At 49.0% G+C, this 23,686-nt stretch overlaps 1 protein-coding gene across 4 annotated transcripts in view; it reads left to right on the top strand.

Moving 5' to 3' along the window:
* LOC144149351 (HEAT repeat-containing protein 5B) overlaps positions 1–23,686 on the top strand; it is an 81,034-nt gene that overhangs the window by 32,582 nt on the left and 24,766 nt on the right. For all 4 annotated transcript variants that reach the window (XM_077680912.1, XM_077680910.1, XM_077680913.1 and 1 more), the window contains 7 exons: positions 12,509–12,653; positions 14,341–14,580; positions 17,688–17,957; positions 19,461–19,564; positions 21,192–21,269; positions 21,787–21,855; positions 22,551–22,724. In XM_077680912.1, the coding sequence (XP_077537038.1) occupies positions 12,509–12,653; positions 14,341–14,580; positions 17,688–17,957; positions 19,461–19,564; positions 21,192–21,269; positions 21,787–21,855; positions 22,551–22,724 (1,080 nt within the window). The remainder of the gene's footprint in view (positions 1–12,508; positions 12,654–14,340; positions 14,581–17,687; positions 17,958–19,460; positions 19,565–21,191; positions 21,270–21,786; positions 21,856–22,550; positions 22,725–23,686) is intronic.

The following is a 23,686-nucleotide window of genomic DNA, read 5'->3' as shown; positions in this document are numbered from 1 at the left end:
AAAATCGTGAATTCGGCCCAGACGATAGTTTGTTACTGTTTTGACGCCCCCTATCTACATTTTCTTTTTTTCTGAAAAACCTGCAAGTCAGCCATTTTGTTGGCCATACGTGCCTGAACGCATCAGCAAAAGATGGTGTTTGTAGAAAATTTATAAGTACTAAAAAAATTGAATAACTTCGGCTCTTTTTCAGAAATTGCGCAAATTGAAAACTCGATATAAAAAAAAACCCATACTCGATTTTCTTCAAAATTGCGGAAACAAGACTCCTTTACTTGGACAACAAAACTGTGGAAAAACATGTTGCATCATTTTGTTCAGAACAAATTTATAAGGGGCCAAACTTGGGGCTCGCGCGACGCGTCTTGGCGCGCCGCGGTAAGTTCCGGCCGCTGTTGCCGGACGTTGCGCGGGTGTACACGGGCGGTAATTCACATTCCACTGCCACATGCCGGCATGGTCAATCTCTTTCCAATATTCCCAAACGAAAAAAACTATTCTGGAGATTCTTCTTCTTTTTTTTTTTTGCCCGCCTCTGTTTCCCTAATGTGTTCTTTAACGAGCTAACTTTCTGGCCGATACCACCTCGAAAGCGCTCCTTTGCGGCGCCAGTGTTTTGCGGGATGCAAAACAAAAAACAAAGGTTCCTCCGATGCGCAGGCAACCGAAACAAATGGCGCACGGGCAGTTACAAGGGAGGGAATGGATTGACCTTCGGTTTTATTCTTTGCGCCCGAAATGGGTCTTGCACTCACCCCAGCATGAAGTGTGCGTCTGCGTTTATTGTGCAAATGCCGACCTGTCTGCTTTGGCCCTGCAAAACGTTACAGGGGTTGACCGAAGAATGAACTTAAAGGAGCTTTGTCTTTGCACCTCACCATCGACGCAGTGTTTCTTGGGTGAGTGCCGGCAATGCCCAATGGCCGACAACCTTACCATGTCCGCTTTGGTCGTTTCGGACGAAAAAGACGTCACGTACGCTGTATGGGAAATGGTTCTCTGATAAAAAAAAGTGTACCGCCAGCTGCATTCGTGAAGGAGCTAGGCAAATGGGTCACCAGGTGGATTTCCCATGACTATATTAGGCGGACCCAGGCCATTGCCATAAACGAAGCGAAAAGATGCGAACGGCGATCAAGCATTGCACTGCACTTCGACTTCGCTGAAAATTGGACAGTTACTCTGCCAAATGAAGTCCAGTCGTACCACTGGCACAAAACACAGGTTTCACTGTTTACGTGCGTTGTAACTACAAGAAAACCAGTTCAGAGCTTTGCAGTACATGCAACACGATACCGCACATGCATGCTATGCGCTTCACAAGGTGCACGAATGCCTGGAAGAAAGTGCCCCTGTGTACAGCCACGTTGTTTACGTTAGTGACGGTGCAGCCAGCCATTTCAAGAACAAATATCAGCTGTACGAACTTTCCAGAGCAAACTACATGTCTGTGAAGTGGCTGTTCTCTGCTACCGGACACGGAAAAAAACTCGTGTGATGGAGTTGGTGGTATTGTAAAACATCACGCTTCGTTACACAACCTGAGGGCAGGCAGCACCAACGTCATTCGGTCAGCAGCTGAAATGATTGCCGAGTTGCCAAGCAAGCTAAAGAAGGTGACCCTGATTCACGCATCTAGCACAGGCATCGAAGAGTTTCGCATGGAAAAGCGCGAAGAATGGAAGCGTCTGCCACGCATCCGAGGCATCCAGTCCTGGCACGTGTGATCTGTCACGAAGGAACACACCCAAACGAACAGCGTTTAACTGTCACCAGAACCGCTGAAAGTGAGCCCACTGCCATTTGCCCGTTTTCAGTTTCCTGTGCTTGACTGTAATGAGCGCTCGATGAAGCTGTGGTGCAGATATTATAAAGATTTTACTTGAGTTGTATTTCCACACGTATGCCTTTTGCTGTGTTCCTGTCTGTAAATAATTAATCACGGTAGTCTGGCAGCCAATTTACAAACTTGTGTCTTTTACTTGAATAAATATTCTTGTGAAGAAAATCTGAAATACCTTCAGTAATTTACTTGTGCTGTGACCGAAGCGCCATAATAATAGAAAATATCGACCACTCCTACCACTTCTACCCGGTATAACCACTGGAAAAACTTTTCCTGTTGTTTCGAATCCTTCTTTCCTTTTCCTATAAGAAGAGTGGCGTACGCAAAGGAGCGCTTTTGAGCTGGTATCGGCCAGAAAGTTAGCTCGTTAAAGAACACATTATGGAAACAGAGGCGGGCAAAAAAAAAAAAAAAAAAGAAGAATATCCAGAATAGTTTTTTTCGTTGGGAATATTGGAAAGAGATTGATCGTGCCAGCATGTGGCAGTGAAATGTGAATTACCGCCCATGTACACCCGCGCAACTTACCGCGGCGCGCCAAGACGCGTCGCGCGAGCCCCAAGTTTGGCCCCTTATAACTTTGTTATGAACAAAATTTTGCAGCATGTTTTTCCACAGTTTTGTTGTCCAAGTAAAGGAGTCTTGTTTCCGCAATTTTGAAGAAAATCGAGTATGGGTTTTTTTTTATATTGAGTTTTCAATTTGCGCAATTTCTGAAAAAGAGCCAAAGTTATTCAATTTTTTTTAGTACTTATAAATTTTCTACAAACACCATCTTTTGCTGATGCGTTCAGGCACGTATGGCCAACAAAATGGCCGACTTGCAGGTTTTTCAGAAAAGAAGACATGTAGATAGGGGGCGTCAAAAACAGTAACAATTTATCGTCTGGGCCGAATTCACAATTTTTTTCTAAATTTTTTGTCCGCTGCTGGACACTGATTTTGCGTTACACTGATTAGCATTCTGGTCTAGTTTCTGGCCCAAAACATTTTATACACACCCCTTGTACTCCTTGACGTACACAGAGACGCAAACTTGAAAAAATCTGCAGTTGCCAGAACCACCGCTGCGCTCCGGGCACATTCAAACATTTTTTTCTCCCGAACTACGCACCTCAGGAGAAAACAAACTTGATTTTCGGGGGTTTCCATATTGCGCGCATATATAATCAAAAAACAAGAATGAACAAAAAATGGTCATGCACACGCATGTTCGTTCTCTCGTGGAATCGCCCCCAGGCAGGTGGCAGCCCTCGTGCTACTTGATGCAGTGGCGTAGCCAGAGGAGGGGAGGGGGGGGGCTGACCGGGCTTCAGCCCCCCCCCCCCCCCCCCCCCCCCCCCCCTCCGAAATTTTTCCGGCCATCGCCATGCTGCCTGTATGCCTGGTACGTCGCCTGTGAACAAAGCGGCATATTTTTGAAAGTGCCACTAATGGCACTTTCCACGAAATGCTATGAAAATGCCACGAAAGTGCATGTCTACCCTTCGCATGGAAGGGAGCCGAGTCCGGCCGTGACGAAACGAAGCACCTGAGGGGTGCGAACCGCTGAGGGATGATTTCGGAGGGGTGCAGCCCCAAAAGCTACGGTGCCTTCGGGTAAGCTCAGCGCACGGGACGCCAAAGGCATGCGTTGTATCCCTTTGTGCGAGACATGCGGCAAGACCGAGAATAATTGGCCGGCTGAGTTGTTCTCAGCAGAGGAGATTGACTCGTCCGGGGAAGCATGGAGTGGTCTGCACCACGGTCCGCACTAACTCGCGGCGGAAAAAAAGAGGGACCGCCGGCCATTGATGGTTGAAGACTGGTACAATGCAGGCCCGAACGGGAACAGACGATCTTTGTATGTTAAGCAGAACAATGTGCAAGCGGCAGTGGCTGATCACGGCTGCTCCCTCTCCTAGAAAGGGGGAGATCAAGTGGCCATGGGCACACATTCAAGACTCGTGCAAGGTAACTGAAGAATGCGATGGGCTACGTAATGGGTGAAACGTGCAGTTTAGCTGAATGAATGCCGTGCGCGGGCAGAGGGCCTTTGCGATTGAGACACACCGCAAGGTACGCCCCTCTTCCTCGCGTCAGCCCTTCATTCTTCCTTTTTCACGTTTCTGTCGAGGCCCGGAGGGTTTTGTTGGAGTGGGCTCAGATTGCGCGCACTGAGTGTTGTCCCCTTCCGACGGCGATGTTGCGACAGTCAATTTCACCCCCGCGATTAGGCAGATTTGTTCGGCGGTATTCTCCCCTAACCTAGGAAACTGCAAAACAGCGGGTCGACAAAAAGGGCGTGCTGCGGTTCCCCGAGCCAGTTCCAGACTTTATCCTAAATGTGAAGGCACGACGGTCACCAGCCCTGCCACAGGCAGACGGCGTCGCGACAGTAACAACGATCAGATGGCCATATTCGGCTGCCCAGAGCAGTGTATATTCAGGGGCCGGAGTCACAACGGCGATATCGAATAGTAAGTCATTTTCTTCCAGTCACTAATCCTTACATGATCACTGATGTCCTTTGACGATGGAGGTTGCATTGTACGTTAAGTTGTGCGGTGCAGATCAATTATGCATTCTTTGATATTTAAATATTCACTTCGTAATATTTACACGATGCCACAGTACCTTGTGTCTCCGAGCTAAAAAATGTCTATCTTGTTTTATTCCGAATGCAGTATTTGCGTTTGAATTGGTAATTGAAAGCACCCACGGTGGAGCGGATAGGCGACTTTTAATGAGGGAAAATGTAAATTAAACTCCTGTAAAGGCCCAAATATTTTATTATGCACGAAGTTGGAGAGGATTACTCAGAGTGTATCGGGACAGCGTAGCATCAGTACATGAAGAATGAAATATATATTTGTTCTGGCTGCAATCCACTGCTACACCCAATTTTAAAACCATGTAGCAGTGTGCGCAGCGCAAGTGAAGGACTTTCGTACTGGTGGCAAAGAAGAGCTCTAGAGAGAGAGAGAAACAACTTTCGCTGAGCCCATTTCAGTTGACGCTCGCAGGCGTCAGACGGGGTGGAACCCTATTCACGAGTCCCATATGAGTCCAATAGCTCCTTGCCCCTGGACGCGAGCTCTTGCTGCGTCGACAGGTCGGGGCTGGACATCAAGATCTCCCATCGCTGGGTAGGGGGGGTGCCTTTCTGGTAGAATTTTCCTTTAACGCTTCCTGGCCTTCTTTGAAGTTCTGTGGGCGCAGGACTATCGTTCTTTCAAGGCTCAATCGGTCGTGCATGACAACAGAATTTCCTAATTAAATAAACGGCCACTTACAACAGGCCCTCTCAAGAGCACCAGCACACCTCCGCCAGCCCCCTCCCCTCACGCCCCCCCCCCCCCCCCCTCGACACGCGCACACACACACACACACACACACATACGGGTGCGCGCCAATGTGATTCTTCCCTGATACACAACTGATACATTCTAAAATGTTGCATGAAGCACATTTTGAGCAATCGTCAGCATTTCTTAAGTAACCGAAATAACCAAAGAATTATCACGGTAAACAACTTTGCAATTTTTAGCCAATCTATTCTGTCGTAGCCTGAAACCATGCTTTAGTTTGAACATCACGGTCGCTGTCAACCAAGGAAATAGTTTAACTGCGTCATTACTGTCCGCTTCATGCTAAAGCATGGTAGTCTTTGGTCTTTCTGTATGCGGGGCCATGCCAATACGCATGTTTTCTTGGTGCACTCCGGGAAACAAAATGCTGACTTGTTTCGGGCATCGCACCATGCCCGAAGGTCATGCTGGCTCTGCACAGCTGCCCAATCCTCCGTTTTCTGGTGGACAAAGAAGATTTCAAACATAATTTCCATTTCCCGCGTCTGCAACGAAAACTACAAAACTTCTGTGCGCCCTATACATTCCAGAACCGCCCATGCTCATGAAGTGCAAATACTTTTTTTATCGTTTAGCTTTAAAACCGGCAGTGTGAACTCTGCTGAAAAATGGCAGCGCACGCGTCAGCTAAAAAAGTATGTCCTTTCATTAAAGTTTGAAACCAAAATGGTAGGACCGCATTATAACTCTTTCATCAGATCTCACGACAAAATTCAAAACGTAGCAGTATTTTGCTCAGCTTGCACAGAACATGCCTGCCCGCAAGAGTATGGTCAGACATCGCCGTATTTGCGTTATTTTTTCTTGCTAAATATAAAGTTAGATACAGCATTGAATGGCAAACTTTGCAGTGACTTGCTCTACCTCATCTGGCAGTGGTAACTAAAGGGGGTGGCTGCTCCAGAAAAGGTATAGCTTGATAGTACACGCCTTCAGGCAGATTATAGGGCATTTATGCACGAAGCATTGAAAACGTGACCGCTAGGAATGCAACTACTTGAGAACACCAAGCTCATTACAGCAGACTCTAATTTGGGTTGTGCAGAAATGTCAACCAGATTCATTATGTTACAAAAGCACAAGCTTCTCCGCCCCGATGAGACTCAAAACAGAAGCGCAAATTTAAACTGGCATGACTTAACAAATGCCGATGGCTGAATTATTCCGCTTTGCGTGTGGACTAATCTTGCCAGGTTCATGTAATTTTCGCCCTTAACAGCGCTGTTCTTGCGCGTGATAAGATCAATGAAGGCCCCTCAAAATCACGCAATCATGTTCCTTGGCGATGACTTAGGTCGTTGGGCACCAATCATCCAACAAGATCCTGTGCTGTCATAGTGAAATCGCCGCTGGAAAGTGGGCGGGGATTCGCCATTGCTTCAAATGTTTAATTTAATATATCGATAATTCCTTCGAAGTTTGCTGTAAGACTGATATCATTGTTATCGAGACAAGGCAGTCTTTTTAATGAACCAAACATGTATTTTATCTTCATAGCCTTTAACCCTTTGAGGGTTTTTGCCGTACGTGTACTGCGGTGGTTTTCCGTCCCGCAAGGTCTTTGCCGTACGGGTACGATTTCGAGCATCCGTTTGAAATTTCGCGCCATATTAACGATGCATGCTCCCTGGGAGGTGCTGCCACCTCCTGGGACTTACAAGAAGTGTTTGAAATTTGATTGTGCTACCTTCTTGCGGTGAAAAACAGAACTCTCTGGCTTCAGCGCGTTACGGCGTCTGTACGTGTTAACACGTTTCGTGGTTTCAGTTTCGCCACGTGATCGCATCGGAGGCGCGCGAAACTTGATCGACGCTCGCTATCAGGGGCGGCGGAAGTTGATTTCGATCTATATTGGCGCTGCTCTTATCTTGTTTATTACCCACGCTCACTAGGTATTCTTGCCCTCCTTGCTTGGAACTGAAGTAACCTAATCGGAGACTCCATTGTGGGGGCGGCGGAAGTTGATTTCTATCTATATTGGCGCTGCTATTAGCTTGTTTATCACCGGCGTTTTCTCGCTCTCCTCGTTTACTGGGTTGCCTTCGAGTTCTTCAGATGCACGGCAAAGCAGCGATATGGCCCAACGAACTGCCTGCTCTGATGACACCGACCGCGATGACTCTTCCGACTCTGAGTTTACTCCTTTCACCGAATCTGAATCGGAAGACAGCCTTTTTTTCGGAAGAAGACAGCTCATTTTCGGACATGCGCTGTATGTGTGCAGACTTCGATAAGGCACTGTGCATAGACCCGTGTTTCAAGGAATACCACACTCTGAAATACTATTGAACATTTTTCAGTTCTAAGTGATGCTGACCCCAAAATACTGTTCCTGATAATTTTTTACCATTTAATCATGACTTTAGGCATTTTGTACATTCCAAATCCGCAATAAACTAATTTGACCACCAGGGAAAGTTCTTTTCAAAAAAATTCGACCCTCAAAGGGTTAAGGGCGCTTGCAAACTTCCGCGCTTTTTTTTTCTATCAGGGGGGGGGGGGATAAAGGGTGCCTTCAACAACCTCCAGCACCCTGTCATCTCCCTGGCCATAAAGGAGGCCGGCATTGCGGACAAGCTGCGGGGCTCCGTCGAGGCGTTCGTGACGGGCCTCATGGCACAAAGGCAGGTAGGCAACGCCCTGTCGGTGCCTCAACCAGTGGATGTGGGCACCCTGTAGGGCACAGTCGTCAGCCCCTTACTCTTCAACATGGTCACAGTGGCACTATCAGACGGCCTGCCCAGTAGAAGGGCGCACAGGGTGTACCTGTCTGTGTACGTCGCCGCGGCGGCCCTGTAGGCACTAGGCCCCATGGCGGGCTGCCGAGGCGTCGTTCTGCAGCTGCAGGCACCCCCGGATGCAGTGCGGGCCAAGCTCGCCAATGTCAGCCTGCAGCTGTCGGGCACCGAGATGGAGGCGATGCTTGTTCACTGGGACACCCAGGCCTGCTGCAGGGTCACATGCCTGCAAATCGACAGCGAGCAGCTCGGGTGGAAGACCAGGGTGCGCTACCTGGTGCTCATGCTGGACCACCGAGATGGCTTCTGCCAGGCCGCCAAGTAGCTCCGTGCCAGGACCGGATGGCCACCTCGGCTGTGAGTAAGGTGGCCGCCCAAGACTGTGGCTGCTCCCAACAGACAGCCTTTGGCTGTAGGGCTGCTGATGTGTGCGCTGCCGCTGGTCACCTTGCCGAAACCAAATTGGTGGCAGTTGGAGGGTGACTGCCGCAAAGGCGCCTGTGCCTGCTTTGGAGCTCACAGTGCCACAAGACGCTGGCCAAGGCGGGGGTGTGGACAATCAGGATGGCAGTAGAGCAGCAGGCCCTGGGCCACATCGACTGGCTGCAGCGCGCCAAAGGGGGAGGCCTCCTCTGCAGTAGCTGCGCATCCACCTGCACTCGTTCAGTGCTCCACCACACCACCTCAATTAAGGACTGATGCCACAACCAACGTGCTCCATCGCAAGGAATGAAGGAAACTGGCCACGAGGTACTTTCCATTGGTTGCCACATTTGATGAGCTCTTGGCAAAAATGTCTGCATACCGCGCTGCAAACCACGTGCAGCTTTGGAAGAGAGACACTAGAACTATCACAGGAGTGAAAAAGCGTGATGTAAAGATTGACAGCAAGATGCCCAAGACCCTGAAGTATTACCAGATACGTTAGTGCTGCATCCACGGGGGCATGAGGTTCGTGAGCAGCAATAATGGCGGCGTGCACACAAATTATTGCAAGTCCCTCCTTGAAAACGTTTTTGTTACATTTACCCGCGGTTGCTCATTTCTTGCTAGCCATAACATAGCTAATCTCCAGGCTCAAGCCTTACTAGTTTCACTATGCACTTTGTTGTTCGGCTTGCCTGAGAGAGAGAGATCAAACTTTATTTAAAGCGGCCCATGTCTGCGCTGCCTGAGCACATTATCACAAAATGCGATGTATGCCTGGCTCCATTGAAACATATAGTTTTATCGCTTGTGCATAAAGCAGCGCAGATCTATCTGTCTTGCTGGTGGAAAAAACATCTATGTAGACAGCAAACGGGAGCCGACTGAAATTTTAAAAAGAAATTTTCACGGATGCCGGAAGAGTGGGTTCAAAAGAAATTTACTGGCAGGTTGTCATGCGGACCCCAGTCGGCTAACGAGAAACAACTGCCGCGAAAAATTTATACAAGGGATTATCACGGATGCAATGAGAATAGCCACAGCCATATCAGATTTTGTGCTATGCCAGGTAATTAGGCAAGGCTTGCGAGTTGCTCTTGCCTTATTTTGTAGGAGCCTCGCACTTACCACCTGGCGGATGTACTGTCAGGCAGGCTCTGTGAGTAAAACAACAACAAAAAACATTCCGGCGAAGCCACAAGTAATCGTCTACTGCAACAGGGTTTTCCGAAGGCGCACAAAAATAGAAGCGTGTCATACATTCGCCGTAAGCCCCCGCCGATTAGGTTCAGCTTTTGGATACAGCTTATTTTATTAGGCATCAAACACAGAGTATTTCATGGGAAATACAGGACAATTACATGAACTACATATGTTTCTTTCCAGTCGCAAGTGGTTCACACTTGCGACTGGAGCGGTAGAAGCGACGAGATTTCTGCCGCTTTCCTTGTTCGTTTGGTCTCGACCAATTTTTGTCGCCGCGGACAGCAATCGCGTCGCTTCTATCGCTCCAGTCGCAAGTGCGAACGGGCCTTCACACTTGCGCTGCGTAGCCACACCACATCGCAATCTAAACCCATTTTTGGTGATTCACGCCGCCGTTAAAGCATGCACTGCCCATGTCAACACAACATTTCAATCTGCTATCAGGAATTTCACGATAGGCAAGCGCTTAAGCTTATTATTTGTGGAATGTTCGAAGCGGTCTCGAAATGTTATTAGAAAGTACGCCTTGCTGCTAAGGTTGAGGCTCTGAACAGGGTGGACAAAGGGGGTGATGTCATTTCCACAGGGACGGTCGTCATTTCAGTGCACAGGCGCAACAATAATACCTGCACACGCCACGCAGGAAAAATATGGAATACAATGCGATCGCTCCACGAACAAATCTGTCGTCAAAACTTGTTTTATCTCCCTTTTTTTTCCCCTGAACAAACTGAGTTCATGGAATGACGCACGTGGAGCGTGCACCTTCTGCAAAAGAAAAACAACCGGACCCAAAAATTTCACGTAAAAGGAATGTTTAAAGTAAACAAGAAGGCCAAAATAAAAATAACCGAGCACTAATAACAGAGCACATGGATGCCTCACCTTTTTTACTGCGGGCAGTGGCATCTGCAGTGTGCTGAAACTCAACACACCACACCATGATGAATAACCAGATTCTTCTTGCGTGAAAGCGACGATTGCATCGGTCGAATTTTAAGGTATATGCATGTCTTTAACACATTTTCCCTTCAGTAGCTAACTTCTGCAATCTCAACACAAAGAAGCCCGCTTGAAAAGCAAGAGCTTTCGCCATTTTGGCCAAGCGCGGGGACTAGGCAGACTAGGGAGGCATTCTAGCGCTTTACCAAAGACTAGGGAAAAATTTCTGGGGAAAAACAACAACTAAACAAACAAATCTAGCGCCAAAAAAATAATGACGTCATGCATATTTTAATGACGTCACACACATTGACCAATCAGCGTTTCCAGCCATTTCTCCCCCTATACGGATGTCTTCCATCTATGCCCGCGCTCTACCTATCCTGTTGTCGCCTTGCCGTGTTGCCTGCGCCACTTGCGCGTCGATTATGTTGAAGCGTGAACCGTATGGAGCGTGAACGAAAACACGCCGCAGGCGCGCTGACGTCGCCGCGAATGCCACCCGCATGCTGCACGCGGCGGTAACATGGCGGCGTCACCGGCCGCGAAGTGGTGCGGGTAGCTCGACCGACCGCTACTGATCGCTCTTTAAGATGCCACTTAAGACACAAATGAAGTCGCTTGTACAGAAAAGGAGCTGATAATGTGGGCGAAAACGACACTACAAAGCATCGTCCGCGCGATTAGGGGAAGCGCCGATCAAATATCCGCCACCGTGGTAAGCCTAACCATCTCCGGCGGGGCCAGCGGGCTGTCCGGAGCGCTTTCAAACTGCCGCCGTGAAAAGTGCGCCTCCTCAATGGAGCAAGTCGGCAGGCTACCTCCACTGCCGCGTGCGTAGCGCATCATTTTCCGAGCGAGGTAGAATCTGACGCAGGGGCGAAATCGTCGACGCAGGCGTGAAAATAACGCACGCGCAACGCCGACGCACACGGTTCACGCTTGAATGCTTGAGTTCGTGTGCGTGCGTCGCGTCGGCGATGAGCGCGCATGCTTTTGACGCCCGTGTCGACGATTTCGGCCCTGTGTCAGATTCTACGATTCTACCTCGCTCGGAAAATGATGCGCGGCAGTGGGAGGAGCCTGCCGACTTGCGCCAATGGGGAGGCGCGTTCTACAGGGCGGCAGTTTGAAAGCGCGCGCAGCAGCTGGCTGGGCCACCTCCGCGGCGGATATTTGGCGCGGATATTTTATAGTGCAGTTTTCTCCAACACTGTCAGCTCCTTTTTACCGCATGAGCAATTTAGTTTACACCTTGAGCTGCGTCTTAACAAAAGGTTAGAAGCGGTCGCTGAAGCTACCTGCACCTCTTCACGGCAAGAGCCGACGCCTTGTTGCCGCCGCCTGCCGCATGCGCGGCACATTTCCATTTTTTCTCGTTTTCTGATGATACGAATTTTTGGGTGATACGAATATTTTTGCCGCCCCTTGAGATTCGTATGACCGAGATTCCACTGTATCTAGCAAATCCGAATTTTCGGAGTCCAAAAAAAACTGTCGGCTACCTGTACCATAGTACAGACTCTATGGTCTGCAGGAGGAGGAAGAACACAGGCCAATCTTCAATGCATCTATAAGGTGGCCAAACTTCTGAAATATGTGTGCTGGCTCTTAAAAGTGCCTAGATGCAGTGCAGCCAAGTGACAATCATACGAATCCCACAAAGGACATGTGCTCACATATCGCAGTGGGACAAAGAGCCTAACACTGTCTTTGGTACCACCTTCTCGCCCCTTCCTCCACATTCTACACCCTAGCAACCGCGAGTAAATAATATCTGTTGTGTATAAGAGTGTTAGCCTGAGTAACATAGGAGGCTGTGCAGAGAAGTGTGTGCACCCTCTTTCTTTGTGGGTAGGAAGAGGCGAGAGTGACTGCCACATCTCGAAGAAGAAACAGCTGCGTCCTCCTCAGCTTGCTTGCAACTTTGTTCCACTGCTTACTTGACTCTGTGCCAAGAGAGTGGACACATGCGTCGCTGTTGTGTTGTTGTTGTGCAGAGCGCGCTCAACTGCCCCCACCTGCTGCTGCGGAGGGCAGCCGTGGCCTGCCTGAGGCAGCTATCCCAGAGGGAAGCCCGAGAGGTGTGCGAGCATGCCAGCTCCTGGGCAAAGGAGAACGCGACCCTTAACTCCGGCAGCAATGGTGCGCCCTTCCCGGTCCCCTCATTACAGAGTGTTGCTACGGGGCCGGTTTTTGTACGGGAATTTGTCGTGACGGCACTTTCCTATAGTGAGGGTTCACAGTGTGTTTTGAATCGACAAGCTGTCTGCCTTTTAAGTGCAGAGAACTTTAGGAGCTTGCCTTGTCGTCGTAGCTCACTCGCTGGACCCAAGTAGAGCAACACGGCGTTCCGTTGTAGCGGCTGTCATTGCGGCGTAACCCAGAGGCTTCGAAAGCCAGAAGGTTTATGTAGTCATAAGTGTTCGAAACTCGGGAACTGCTGGCGCTCGTCATACATCTCCCCGTTGTTTAGCGCAAAGAAAACTGCAGCTACATTTGAGGTAAGATATACATAATTAACCGGCAGCGTCCGCTTTCGTCTAGTTAGGAACGTTGTTGGGTTGGCTTTTACGATAGTAAGCGAAAAAAAGTGGCAGGGCCACGCTGGCACATGTGGGAGGAAAAGCAAGCACAAAAAGAACAGAACTCCCGCTGGCGCAGTTTTAGGCAGGGGGCGCGCAAGCACTGTTAAGGCGGGAAATTTGAATTGCATTGCGTGGCAGCTGTGAGCGGATAACGGCGCTACAGCCCATTATGGTAAATCGCTGCTCTGCACTTCCGACAGCTTTTACAATGAGTGGAACAGCTTTAATTTTTTGCATTTTCCCTCTTGCTGTGCTTTCTGAGCTTTCATCTTCACACCTTAGCACTCTGCTTTATTTCTTCCTGCTGCAATGCGCACAAAAGAAATGGCAGTTTTATCCTCCATTTCCTGCACCGCCGCGGTGGCTCAGTAACTAAGGCTTTGTTGTGCTTCTGAGCCCAAGGACGCAGATTCGATTCCCAGCCGCGGCGGCAGCTTTTCTGATGGAGGCGAAAAATGAAAACGCGTGTGTTCAAGATTTCAGCGCGCAGGTCAAACGTAATCTGGAGCCCTCCACTAAGGCGTGCCTCATCACCTGTGTAGTGTCGGTGCGTTAAACCTCATAATCGATCAACCAATCCTCCATTTCCACATGACCACAACTAGCTCCATAATGTGCTTGCACTTACAGTGACAAAAATGAAGCAGGATGTGGCTTGTGCGGCTACACTGTTTGGTTGAGTCGGACTAAAAGCAGAATATTAAGAAGTACCCCCAGAAAGCACATACCGCTGTTTTGTGTCCTGTGAGGTTTCTCCTCTTAAGTTTGACACATTACCGTGGGGCAGCAGCTTTTACGGCAACCTCTCTAGGGGTCATGTTACCTGACCACAGAGGCTTACTGGGCGATGCCGTTCATGGCGGCAGACGTTGTGAGGGTTGTTGTTGGATTTGGTGGGGCCGTGTTGCTGTGCTGTATTTCCGTGCCCTGCAGTCATCCAGCGACTGGAACCACCTTCCACGAGACACTGTTGAAATCAGTGATATCAGCTTGCTCCATTCCGAATTGTGTTGTGATGCTTGAATAATTTTTGTTTTGTGCGCACATAATTTCTTACCCCTGATGTGTAGTTACATTTGTGTATTGCTCGTGAGATGTTCGTGTGTGCAAAAATTTGTATGTCTGTAGAAATGTGTTAAGTTTTCTGTTGTATAGTGCTTGAACTGGCTTCCCCGTGCCGCCAATAAATAAATAAGCAAAGTAAACGAGTGCCAACCCTCCTCTCCCTCTCCCCTCGTGGACAGGCAAGGGAGGTGCGGGCTCCAGCCAGCAGCAGCAACAGCGGCAGCGCTGGGCCAGCGAGGGGGCGCCCCTGCCCTGGGAGGCGGAGCTGCCCGGCGTGCTGTTTGCGCTGCTGGACCGGGAGACGGACCCGCGGCTGGTGTCGCACGTGCACGACTGCCTCACCAGCATGCTGCAGGCCATGCTCGATGACAGCCTCGCCCACTGGCTCACCCTCTGCAAGGACGTGCTCACCGCCGCCGGTCTCTCTCTCTCTCTCTCTCTCTCTCTCTCTCTCTCTCTCTCTCTCTCTCTCCTCTCTCTCTCTCTCTCTCTCTCTCTCTCTCTCTCTCTCTCTCTCTCTCTCTCTCTCTCTCTCTCTCTCTCTCTCTCTCTCTCTCTCTCTCTCTCTCTCTCTCCCCCTCCTCCTCTTCTCGCACTGGGGCTTGCTTGTCTGTCCGGGCGTCGGGTGGCTGCCAGATTCATGAACATGGAGTTTCATACTAGTGTATAGGCCTCGAGCGCGGCCTGTAGGGGCGCCACTGAAATCCCCCTAGCGGCCCGTTTCGAAAGCAGCCGCGGGAGTCCGCGTCCCGCTCCCCAGTGCCGCCGCTGCTTTTGCGGCACGTTCACGACTGAGATTTACCGTTTGCAGGCGTTTGAAATCCATGTTTATGTGAAGCAGTCACTCTGTTCGCAAATAGGGTGTGTTTACGAGAGTAAATGTTTCTGACGCGATCTTAGTGTGGTATATTCGGTCTGTATAAGCGCCAGGTGTTTCACAGGCCAGCGTCACGGAACCAGCGTATGATGGAGCCGATTGTAGTTACACTGACCTGAATTTACTGGCAGTTTCTCCGTAGCTACCGGTTCCTCAGATGTTCATTCTACGGCTATACACTACGATTTAAATCGGTTTTGTGCGCTTACATAATCAGCGGAGCACTCATACCTGACAGCACGCCAGTTTTACCTTTGCCAATAGACCTGATATTGATCATGACCATTTACAAGCCGGTCTGTGTTAATTTCGGGAATATTCAACAAAAGCACGATGGACCATGCATAATTATACTCGGGGATCAGCACACGACAGAGTCGTCTTGTCGTGAGGTGAGCGCCCGCAAACGTTCATCTGCTACATATATCCTCTGCGAGCAGCGCGGAGACGGGCTTGGAATATAATCCGCGTCCGTGACTAAATGCTTCTTCGAAATATCGTCATATGGCACAGGGAGCATGCAGAATAAAGCAGAAACTGAAATCAGAGGGCCTTATCACATACCACACTCTACCAACGACACCTTTCATCGCTTGTTGAACGGCCTACCCTGTATACTTCCAAAAATGAGTCCGCCGTACGATCAGCTGTTCGTTGCAGTATAAAAACAAGGAAAGTGAACGCTAGATTTGTGTGTGTGATTACTACAACGTAGTTGCTTGATTCAGCTCCGCATTTGTACACAGCGTCCCCCTCCTCTCCCCCCCACCGGTGCCTCGCGAAATAAAGTTGCGACAATCGTCTTTAGCATGTCAGAAGCCGCACTGTTTTTTGTTCATTTCCGTTAGAGCTATTAGGTTTCTTAATTCCGCACTTGCACAGCATTTATTTTTCCGTGGTTTCATTAACTTGCCTGGGTTCTTGCTTTATGGCGTGTGAGGGCACATATTTAACGACGCACAGGCTTGGAATATACTTAACCTTTTCGCATGGTTTATGTTCTTATAAAAGTCATAAGTTATTGCCCGGGATTGGGTAATCACATCCCCGAAACATATTTTTCTGCGACGTATATATTCGAAACGAAGCCGCATTCGTCGTCCACGCTGCAAAATGAAGTCAACCGCTCATTGTGCCACTATCAGGTCTAAACGAGGCGGCAGTAGAATTCATTTGTGCCTGATGTTTTGGAGGTGACAGGGGTGATATGTTGCTACCGTCGCCGACGCCCGGAGGAGCGGTGGCGAAGCGCGCAGAACCGCGTTCGCGGGTAGCTGTTGCAGGCGATCGCGTACTCTACGAAGACGCAGCTGCTTTTTAAGTGACCTAAACGTACTCTTTGCCTAAAGACGTCAGCACAACGTTTTTTTTTGGGCGCAGAAAGGCGAAATAAAGCGAAACAGAACCAAAACACTGCACGAGCCCCTATCAGCCACGCAGCGCAAATCCCGTCAACGCCGCGGAGAAACGGCGGCAGGCGGCGCAGCGATCGCGAAGCTCGAGGCGTATACTGGAGGGAAATCCGACAGCAGTGTTGTTATGCATGCTACGCTTTCGCAAGCTAGCTGTCGTGTATCGCGGAGGAGTATTTGATCGCTACTTGGCCCGACTTGCTAACAAGCTGAAATTTTGCGTTGGCTGGAAGAAAAACAAAAACAATGCAATATTTTTGTACAAGAATAATTAAAGTTATTTTCGTACAAATAAATTTACTCTTATTGGTTGGTTTTGGTTTCAGAAGCGAAAAAAAAAGCCATGTGGCAAGACAAGCCAAGTATGAGAGAAATACTTTTGCATGGCAGTGCCCTTCTCGATATGCGATTTCAGTGACAGGTTTTCCTCTAGTACTATAGATTAGTTCTATGGCAGCAGGGGTTTTGTTGCAGTGCTGGTGTTTTGGCACCAGCTGACATATTGCATTCTTGCCATGTGTATTGTGTTCTGGAAGGATGTGTGCATATGCTGTAAGTGACCACACCTAGTGAAGAGCTTGCTCAAAATAGTTAGCATTATGGGACAGTCAACTAGGCTGCCGAAATGCTCATTGTTGCTTCCTTTGGTCACAAACTTGCTCAGTAACACTTTGTTGGTTTCCCACCACAACCGTTCTGGTTCTGGTGCAACACCACTAGCCTGGCTAAAAGACAAGAGGCAGGAGTGCCGTTCTGTTGTTCCGTGTTTTGTTCTGTTCTGTATTTTGGCTGTCGTTCTGTGTGCACCATGTATAGAGAGCTAACACTCTGGTGACTACAGTCAGTGCCAGTTACATAGCTTTTGAACAGGACACACAGCACAGATAAATAGCTCAATGAAATGGCTGGTCAAGTAAACGATGCTAATCAGTCAGCCAATCACTGTTCTCTTCAACCATTAATTTCAGTCAGTGATACTAACTTCAGCTGAGGCTAAAATTTCCAGTATTTGTGCGTAGTCGTGCTTTGTAAATTTCCCATATCTAAAGTCTACCCTTGGGCGAGCTGGTGAGGCATGACGAAAAATAAACGGTGTGAAGGGCAATGGTGGGAGAAGGGAACACAGTGCAGTTTTGTCTGCTTGGGTGCATTGGTGTTGATTTGAGCAGAGTTGTGGGACACTAGCTGGGGTGGTGGTGATCTGGAGGGTGTGCTGCCGCGACCTGTGCCTCTGCAGACACAACGGCGTCTGTGGTGTCCGCTGCTGCCGCCACCGTTGCCCCCGAGCGGGAGGCGGAGCACGACGGGGCCGACGAGTTTGACGACGACGAGGAGGCCATCAAGGCGGGCGAAGAGCCCACCTCGCACCCGGCCGTGGGTCCCCGCTGGCCCACCAAGGTGTTTGCCGCTGAGTCCCTGCACAAGATCATCAGCCTCTGCCAGGGGAACCACCGCGCCCACTTTGACCTGGCCCTGGCACGCGAGGAGCGCTCCCTCAACCCCAGGCGTGAGTGGCCGTTTCTTCTCTGTTGCGTTCACCGAGAGACTCTTTTCTATTCACAAAGGGTGCGCCTACTCGCGAAAGGTGGGAAACTGAAGCAGCAGCAATGTATTAGCAGTTACACACCAGGCAGCCTGCTGTATTTGCATGACTCCATTCACCCACAGTTACAAGTATTTAATGTCAAGCAATCGGACAAATAACTCGGGGCTGATTTTAGCATGGGCATGAACTAATGAAGAATGAGCACGTGTCGATGTGAAGCTCATGGGCTACTTGCTGTCTGACACCTGCTCTCTGCGCACTGAGCAGAGGAAGCAGGAAGCCATCCTTTGTTTCATCTAGTGTGCTGAGGATGCCGCACACACAGTGCTGTTCAGTTTCCTTTTCCACGAGGAGGATCACGCCATCAGCTTAAATGACACGTCATGATGTAATGGGTGTTTTCTTTCCTCTCAGATAATGCACAAGAAGCCAAACTATGCTCCTTACACCAGCAGCAAGAATGGGGGATGAAAAACTGACAAAACTTTTGGTCCTGTGGTGGGATTTCTTAGCTGTGCTTAATAGAATGACTAGTATTGAAGCTTGGGCTAGTTGGTGAAGCACGCAGAGAGGATTGAACAGCAGAAGCGACAAGAATGACATTTTTGTCGTTTGCGCTGTTTTATTTTCTCCGTTGTGGTTAGAATGAGAGGTGCAAAAACAGGCGTGTTTGCAGTGGCCCCCAAAGAAATGCCTGCTGCTGCCGTTTTGTGTCAGGAAATGGCACACAAAACAGCCTACAGCTCAAAGAATGACAAACAGCTGAAGTGATGTTTGGATTGGTGCCAGATTTCTCAAGGAAGCTCCCGTGAACAAAGTAAGGTAATTGAGTTGGAAGTTTCCGAAAAGCACATGGATTTGGGGGTCTGGGGTGGGAATGTGGGAATGGAACCCAGGCCCTGTGCATTGTGCAACGAGCACAGATTCCCAGCATTACAGTGGCCCCATGGCTGTAGCTGACCACAAGGGCACCCAGTTGACTTAGAAACATTCGTTAGAGATACGAGCTGAGGCCCCCATAACGTGACTACTTGCCTCTATCGGACTGTGGTTGACAGCTGCATTTTTTTCCCAAGTTTCTCATTACTGATCACTCAACTTGTTGCTTTAGCATAAATCTTGAATATCATCCGTTTTGGCATGTGATAGGTAACATGGTGAGATATTTTAGGCACTGCATCACATCTTTTCTGGCTAGTCATACTAAACAGTGTACAAAGCTAAATAAACAGCGTGATGCATGATGGGGTGGGCAAGGGTGCCCAATAGTCACCCTTTCACCACAGGGACCTGATTAGCTTGACATCAGTGCTTTGCTAAAGCCACAAATGCTGACCCGTTTAAATTGAAAGTGGATTTCTAAAAATCGCTTTGGGACCCTTTCCTTTTTTTTTTCTTTGAAAACGTTGAGTCCTATTCGTAGCCTATCGCACTGCAACGGTGGGCACCACTCCCTGCTCGCAGAGGACTTTCTGGTGCTGCACCTCTCCGACCTGGTGCGCATGGCCTTCATGGCGGCCACCTCGGACAGCGATCCCCTGCGTCTAGAAGGGCTCAAAACGCTCCAGGTACAGTTCTCTTGCCACTCTGTGTGGCCACCGCACCGTGTCATCACTATGGCCCCTAGAGAAGCGTGGCTAGTCTGCCGTACGGGCCAGCTTTGCATTACAACGTTGTGTCGTCCATCACGGAGATGAAAACATGCAAAACACAGCACACTGGTCGACCGCAGCGCTCTCTCAGTGCTAACCATGTTTGCCATTGAGACATTATTCAGAACATTTACCACTTTCCGGCCGTTCCGGTCCGCAACTATTCTGCCAGTTTCTGGCGTTGCGTCTGGTGCCGCGAAGAAAAACACAAAAAATGCAAGAAAAACTCGCAGGATATTTGCTTTCACTCTTGCATTGTGCTTGCAACTCCTTTACCGATATATGAGCAGTGTGTGAAACCGCTCGAAGCATTCTCCTGGGTGCAGGCCAGGGTTGTTACTGCAAATCTTGCAGAACAGCACAGCCCGTGCTGCTTCGGCCTGCGAGCTTGTAGATGAAATGGCTCGTCCCATCTAGCCTTTACTCACACTCCATGCAAGCAGACAGGACCCGCTTTTTGGCTCGCCCCTCAGATCACCCTCCAGCTGTTGGATGAACTTGCAGCAGTACTGCAGGTTTCGCTGCTCTTTTTCACCACCATTCTGCAGCTGTGTGCACCTCCAAATAAAACTATGGACAGTGAAAACATCTAAGGGCCAGAAAAAAAAAAGCTTTATCCACTATTTCATTGTCTTTCGACAAAATGCGTAGCTCACAATGCAATGATCCTCACGGTGCTATCTCGTGTTGAATCACTCTCATCACTAGCTGATGGAGGCATGCAATTCTCTTCCTCACTGAAGTCATCACCGCTCTCGCTAAGTGCACCACCATAGAACACCGGCGGCGACAAACTGGCCATGCTTCTCGGCGAACTGCGCACATGTGAAGACGCTCTGGAATTCTGAAGGCCCATGCTGAACATTGTGCTGCACCCTAGTGCAAAAAGAAGAAAACTTCAACAAACAAAGTTCGCTTATCGCTCTAGAGATGGTGCATCATGTATAAAAAGAGTGCGGGTGCATTGTAGTGAGAAAAACCGTGAAATTCAACCTTGAACACCCAAGTCAAATGTATCCTGTCAGTGGACCACTACAGACGTGTTGTGTTTTCAGGCAGGGCCCGACAATGGGCTGCAAATGGTTCAGGGAAATTACTGTTCTAATAGCTTTTTTGCTATAGAATTAGGTTAATTAAAAGGAAAAATCTAGGGTCATCTGCATGCACGCCGCTTTTAGCTGTGTCCATCTGCACTCTGCAGTAAACAGAAATGATTAGAGGAGTGCACTGTACTGTTAAGTTTTAAAAATTTCTAGATAACCTTATCATAGACAAAAAAGTACAAAATAAATAATAATAATGTCAGGAAAAGCTATCCAACCAGCAATTTAGTTTTTAGTGAAATGTGTGAGTAGCAAGAAGGCCCAGTACACTAAGAGGGCGCTGCAGTCGACTGGTATGCTGTCTGCGCAAGGCTTTCCTCACGAAAAAGACCGTGCTGAAGGCTTTGAATGGCAGACCAGCCTATTTTCCAGGTGCTATAGTGTCACCCGCATGCACTGTATGCCATCTTGATGCCCTGCGTCTTTCTTTCCCCTCGCAGCTCATCATTGACCAGTTCTCACAAGTGCCCGAGCCGGAATTTCCTGGCCACGTCATACTGGAGCAGTACCAGGCCCAGGTGAGCCCAGGGGTGGGGAAGAGGAACTCGCAGTTGTGTCCATTTCAAGGTGTCCTATGTGGCTGAGCCCGGATTGGCTGAAGGCAGGCAGCCAATCGTTTTTGTGCGTGTCGGAGGCGCTGCAGCCAGAAACACGCCGTGTTAGGAACAGAGGTGTAATGGATGTGACAAACCTTACTTCTACAGCTCAGAACAAGAAGGACGAAAAGGAAGAACGGAACAACACGAACACTGACTTAATCGAGGTAACCCACTGAGCTGCGCTGTAAACTTTTGTCATGTATAGCCAGCAAGTCCAACTGGTTCTTAGTGAAATTAACACAGCTCGAGATTCCATGCCTGATGGCACTTGTTTGCAGTGCCACTCCCAGTGTACCTACACATTGCGATCGTCACCATTTGGACAGCAGTCATTTAATTCCAACACCGCCTTGTTATTGTAAGCTGTGTACTCTGCCAGGGGTGGTCTTCCTCCTGATGACCGACTTGCCCTGCGCATTTCTTCGTTTCCACAAAGGTTGGAGCAGCGCTGCGCCCTGCCTTCTCGCCTGAGACTCCCTCTCATGTCACCGCTATGGCGTGCCAGGTAAGGGACACATTGGGTCAGGGAACATAGTGTGTCTTTCTCAGCTGCAGTGCTTTTCTGCCATAACCATACAGAGACCAAAGCCAGGCAGAGCAGAGCAAAATAATTCACGTGTGGGGTGGTTCTGCTGTGTCGTCTGCATGTCGTAGGGGTATGTCAACACATTTTGACCTTGGTGGTTCGTGTATAGCAGAGGTCCCAGCAACAGAATCTACCTAATTTAGCTGTGTGGTGTCCTCTTCTGTCTCACTCTTTATCACTTCCCTATGCTCTTTTGCGTAATGTTTTGCTGCAGTGGCTATGCTGCTGGACCCAAGAATGGGTATCTGACTCCCTGCCACAGTGGCTGTTTTTCCAATGGAGTGTACTGTGTGTACAGGATTCTGGGACTTGCAAAAGGTTCCCGGGGGGTCTAAAATTAATGCTTAGGCCTCAGTTGCAGAGTGCCTTTAGCCCTAGGAGATTCATCTTTGATTGTAGTGCCAAACGAACGCAGCAGAGGAGGGAAAAGGCCAGGTTGGCGCTTTTCTCTCCTTTGTTAACAGTGTTTGGTGCTACAATCAAAGAAGAAAGATTTCCAACTTGCCCAACTGTCTACCTTAGTGTTTTGGTGCGCAAAACACAGTTTGGCCTTTTGAGCCAGCGCTACCTCCTCGATGGTGGCGGTGATATGCGTGCATGTACCCCGTTTCCAGGTGTGCAGTGCCTGGATCGGCAGCGGGGTGGCGCGCGACCTGAACGACCTGCGGCGGGTGCACCAGCTGCTGGTGTCGTCGCTGACCAAGCTGCAGAAGGGGGCCAACTCGCTACTCTACAATGAGAGCGCCTCCACCCTCGAGAAGCTGGCCATCCTCAAGGCCTGGGCCGAGGTAAGAAGTTCGCACTGGGCTTAAACCATCTCGGGTGAAACTTGTCCCCAAGGGTGCTGCCGTAAACGAAAAACAACCAAAGTGTCAGTTCCATTGAATGGTCAGTCGTTTTGGGGAATCATTTAGGAATACGGTAATATTATGGTACAGGTACTCCAAGTGGAGGTAACACAAGACAAAGATTAGTAGAGGCTAGATTACACGTCTGCTCAATTCGGAACCTCTCCCAGAAAACTGGCAAACAGAAAAGCGGTGGTGCACATTGCTGGCCGTCTTATGAATACATCTCTTCCAGTTGCTTCCTTCTGGTTTCTTACTGTATCGGCGGTATGGGAGTGAGCAGTTGGCGGGGCATTGGGTCGACTTTATTGATGAATGCCGCAGTCCCCATGCGAAAAATGGCGTAAACTAACCAGTGTGTTATTTGCAAAAAATATATTTACCCAGTTTTGAAACAACTTCAGTAGTCCTTTGAGTAAATCAAAGCACTGCATTTGTGGTAATGTTGGTACGGGCGGGGCAAATTCAAAGAAACATTTTTAAGTTTGAAATTTTCTTCTGGGAAGGCTTCTCTGAATCTGGAGAAAGAATTTTTCTACATGTATAATATGCAATTCTAGATTCAAATTTTTCTGGCTGCTGTAAAATATCATGGGATTTGAGTTCAATTTCTACTGAAAGATCATCATTCAGCCTCCTCAGTTGCCTGTGTATTGAGATGACAGCTTATACTAAAATTCCTGGAAGGTGACGGTCATAACTGATTTGTAGCCATCCACTATGGTACACTTCACAGACTAGTTATTGTTTTGGTTGGGGAAACCGCCTTCTCTCTTTTTAATTTCTCCTCCCTTCTGTGTGAGATTAGTTGTCGACATGAATTTGTTCTGATGCCCATCAGCATATGGCGTCTCTCAAGCAGTGTCCGAGTCATTGGGCGAAATGAATGACCAGCAAGTGCA

This window comes from Haemaphysalis longicornis, unplaced genomic scaffold (assembly GCF_048455015.1).
Source record: "Haemaphysalis longicornis isolate Haplotype H1 unplaced genomic scaffold, Haemaphysalis longicornis Haplotype H1 scaffold_8, whole genome shotgun sequence".
NCBI classification, from domain to species: Eukaryota; Metazoa; Arthropoda; class Arachnida; order Ixodida; family Ixodidae; genus Haemaphysalis; species Haemaphysalis longicornis.
The sequence above is the reverse complement of the archived record's forward strand: the minus strand, read 5'-3'. Positions and strand labels throughout refer to the sequence as shown.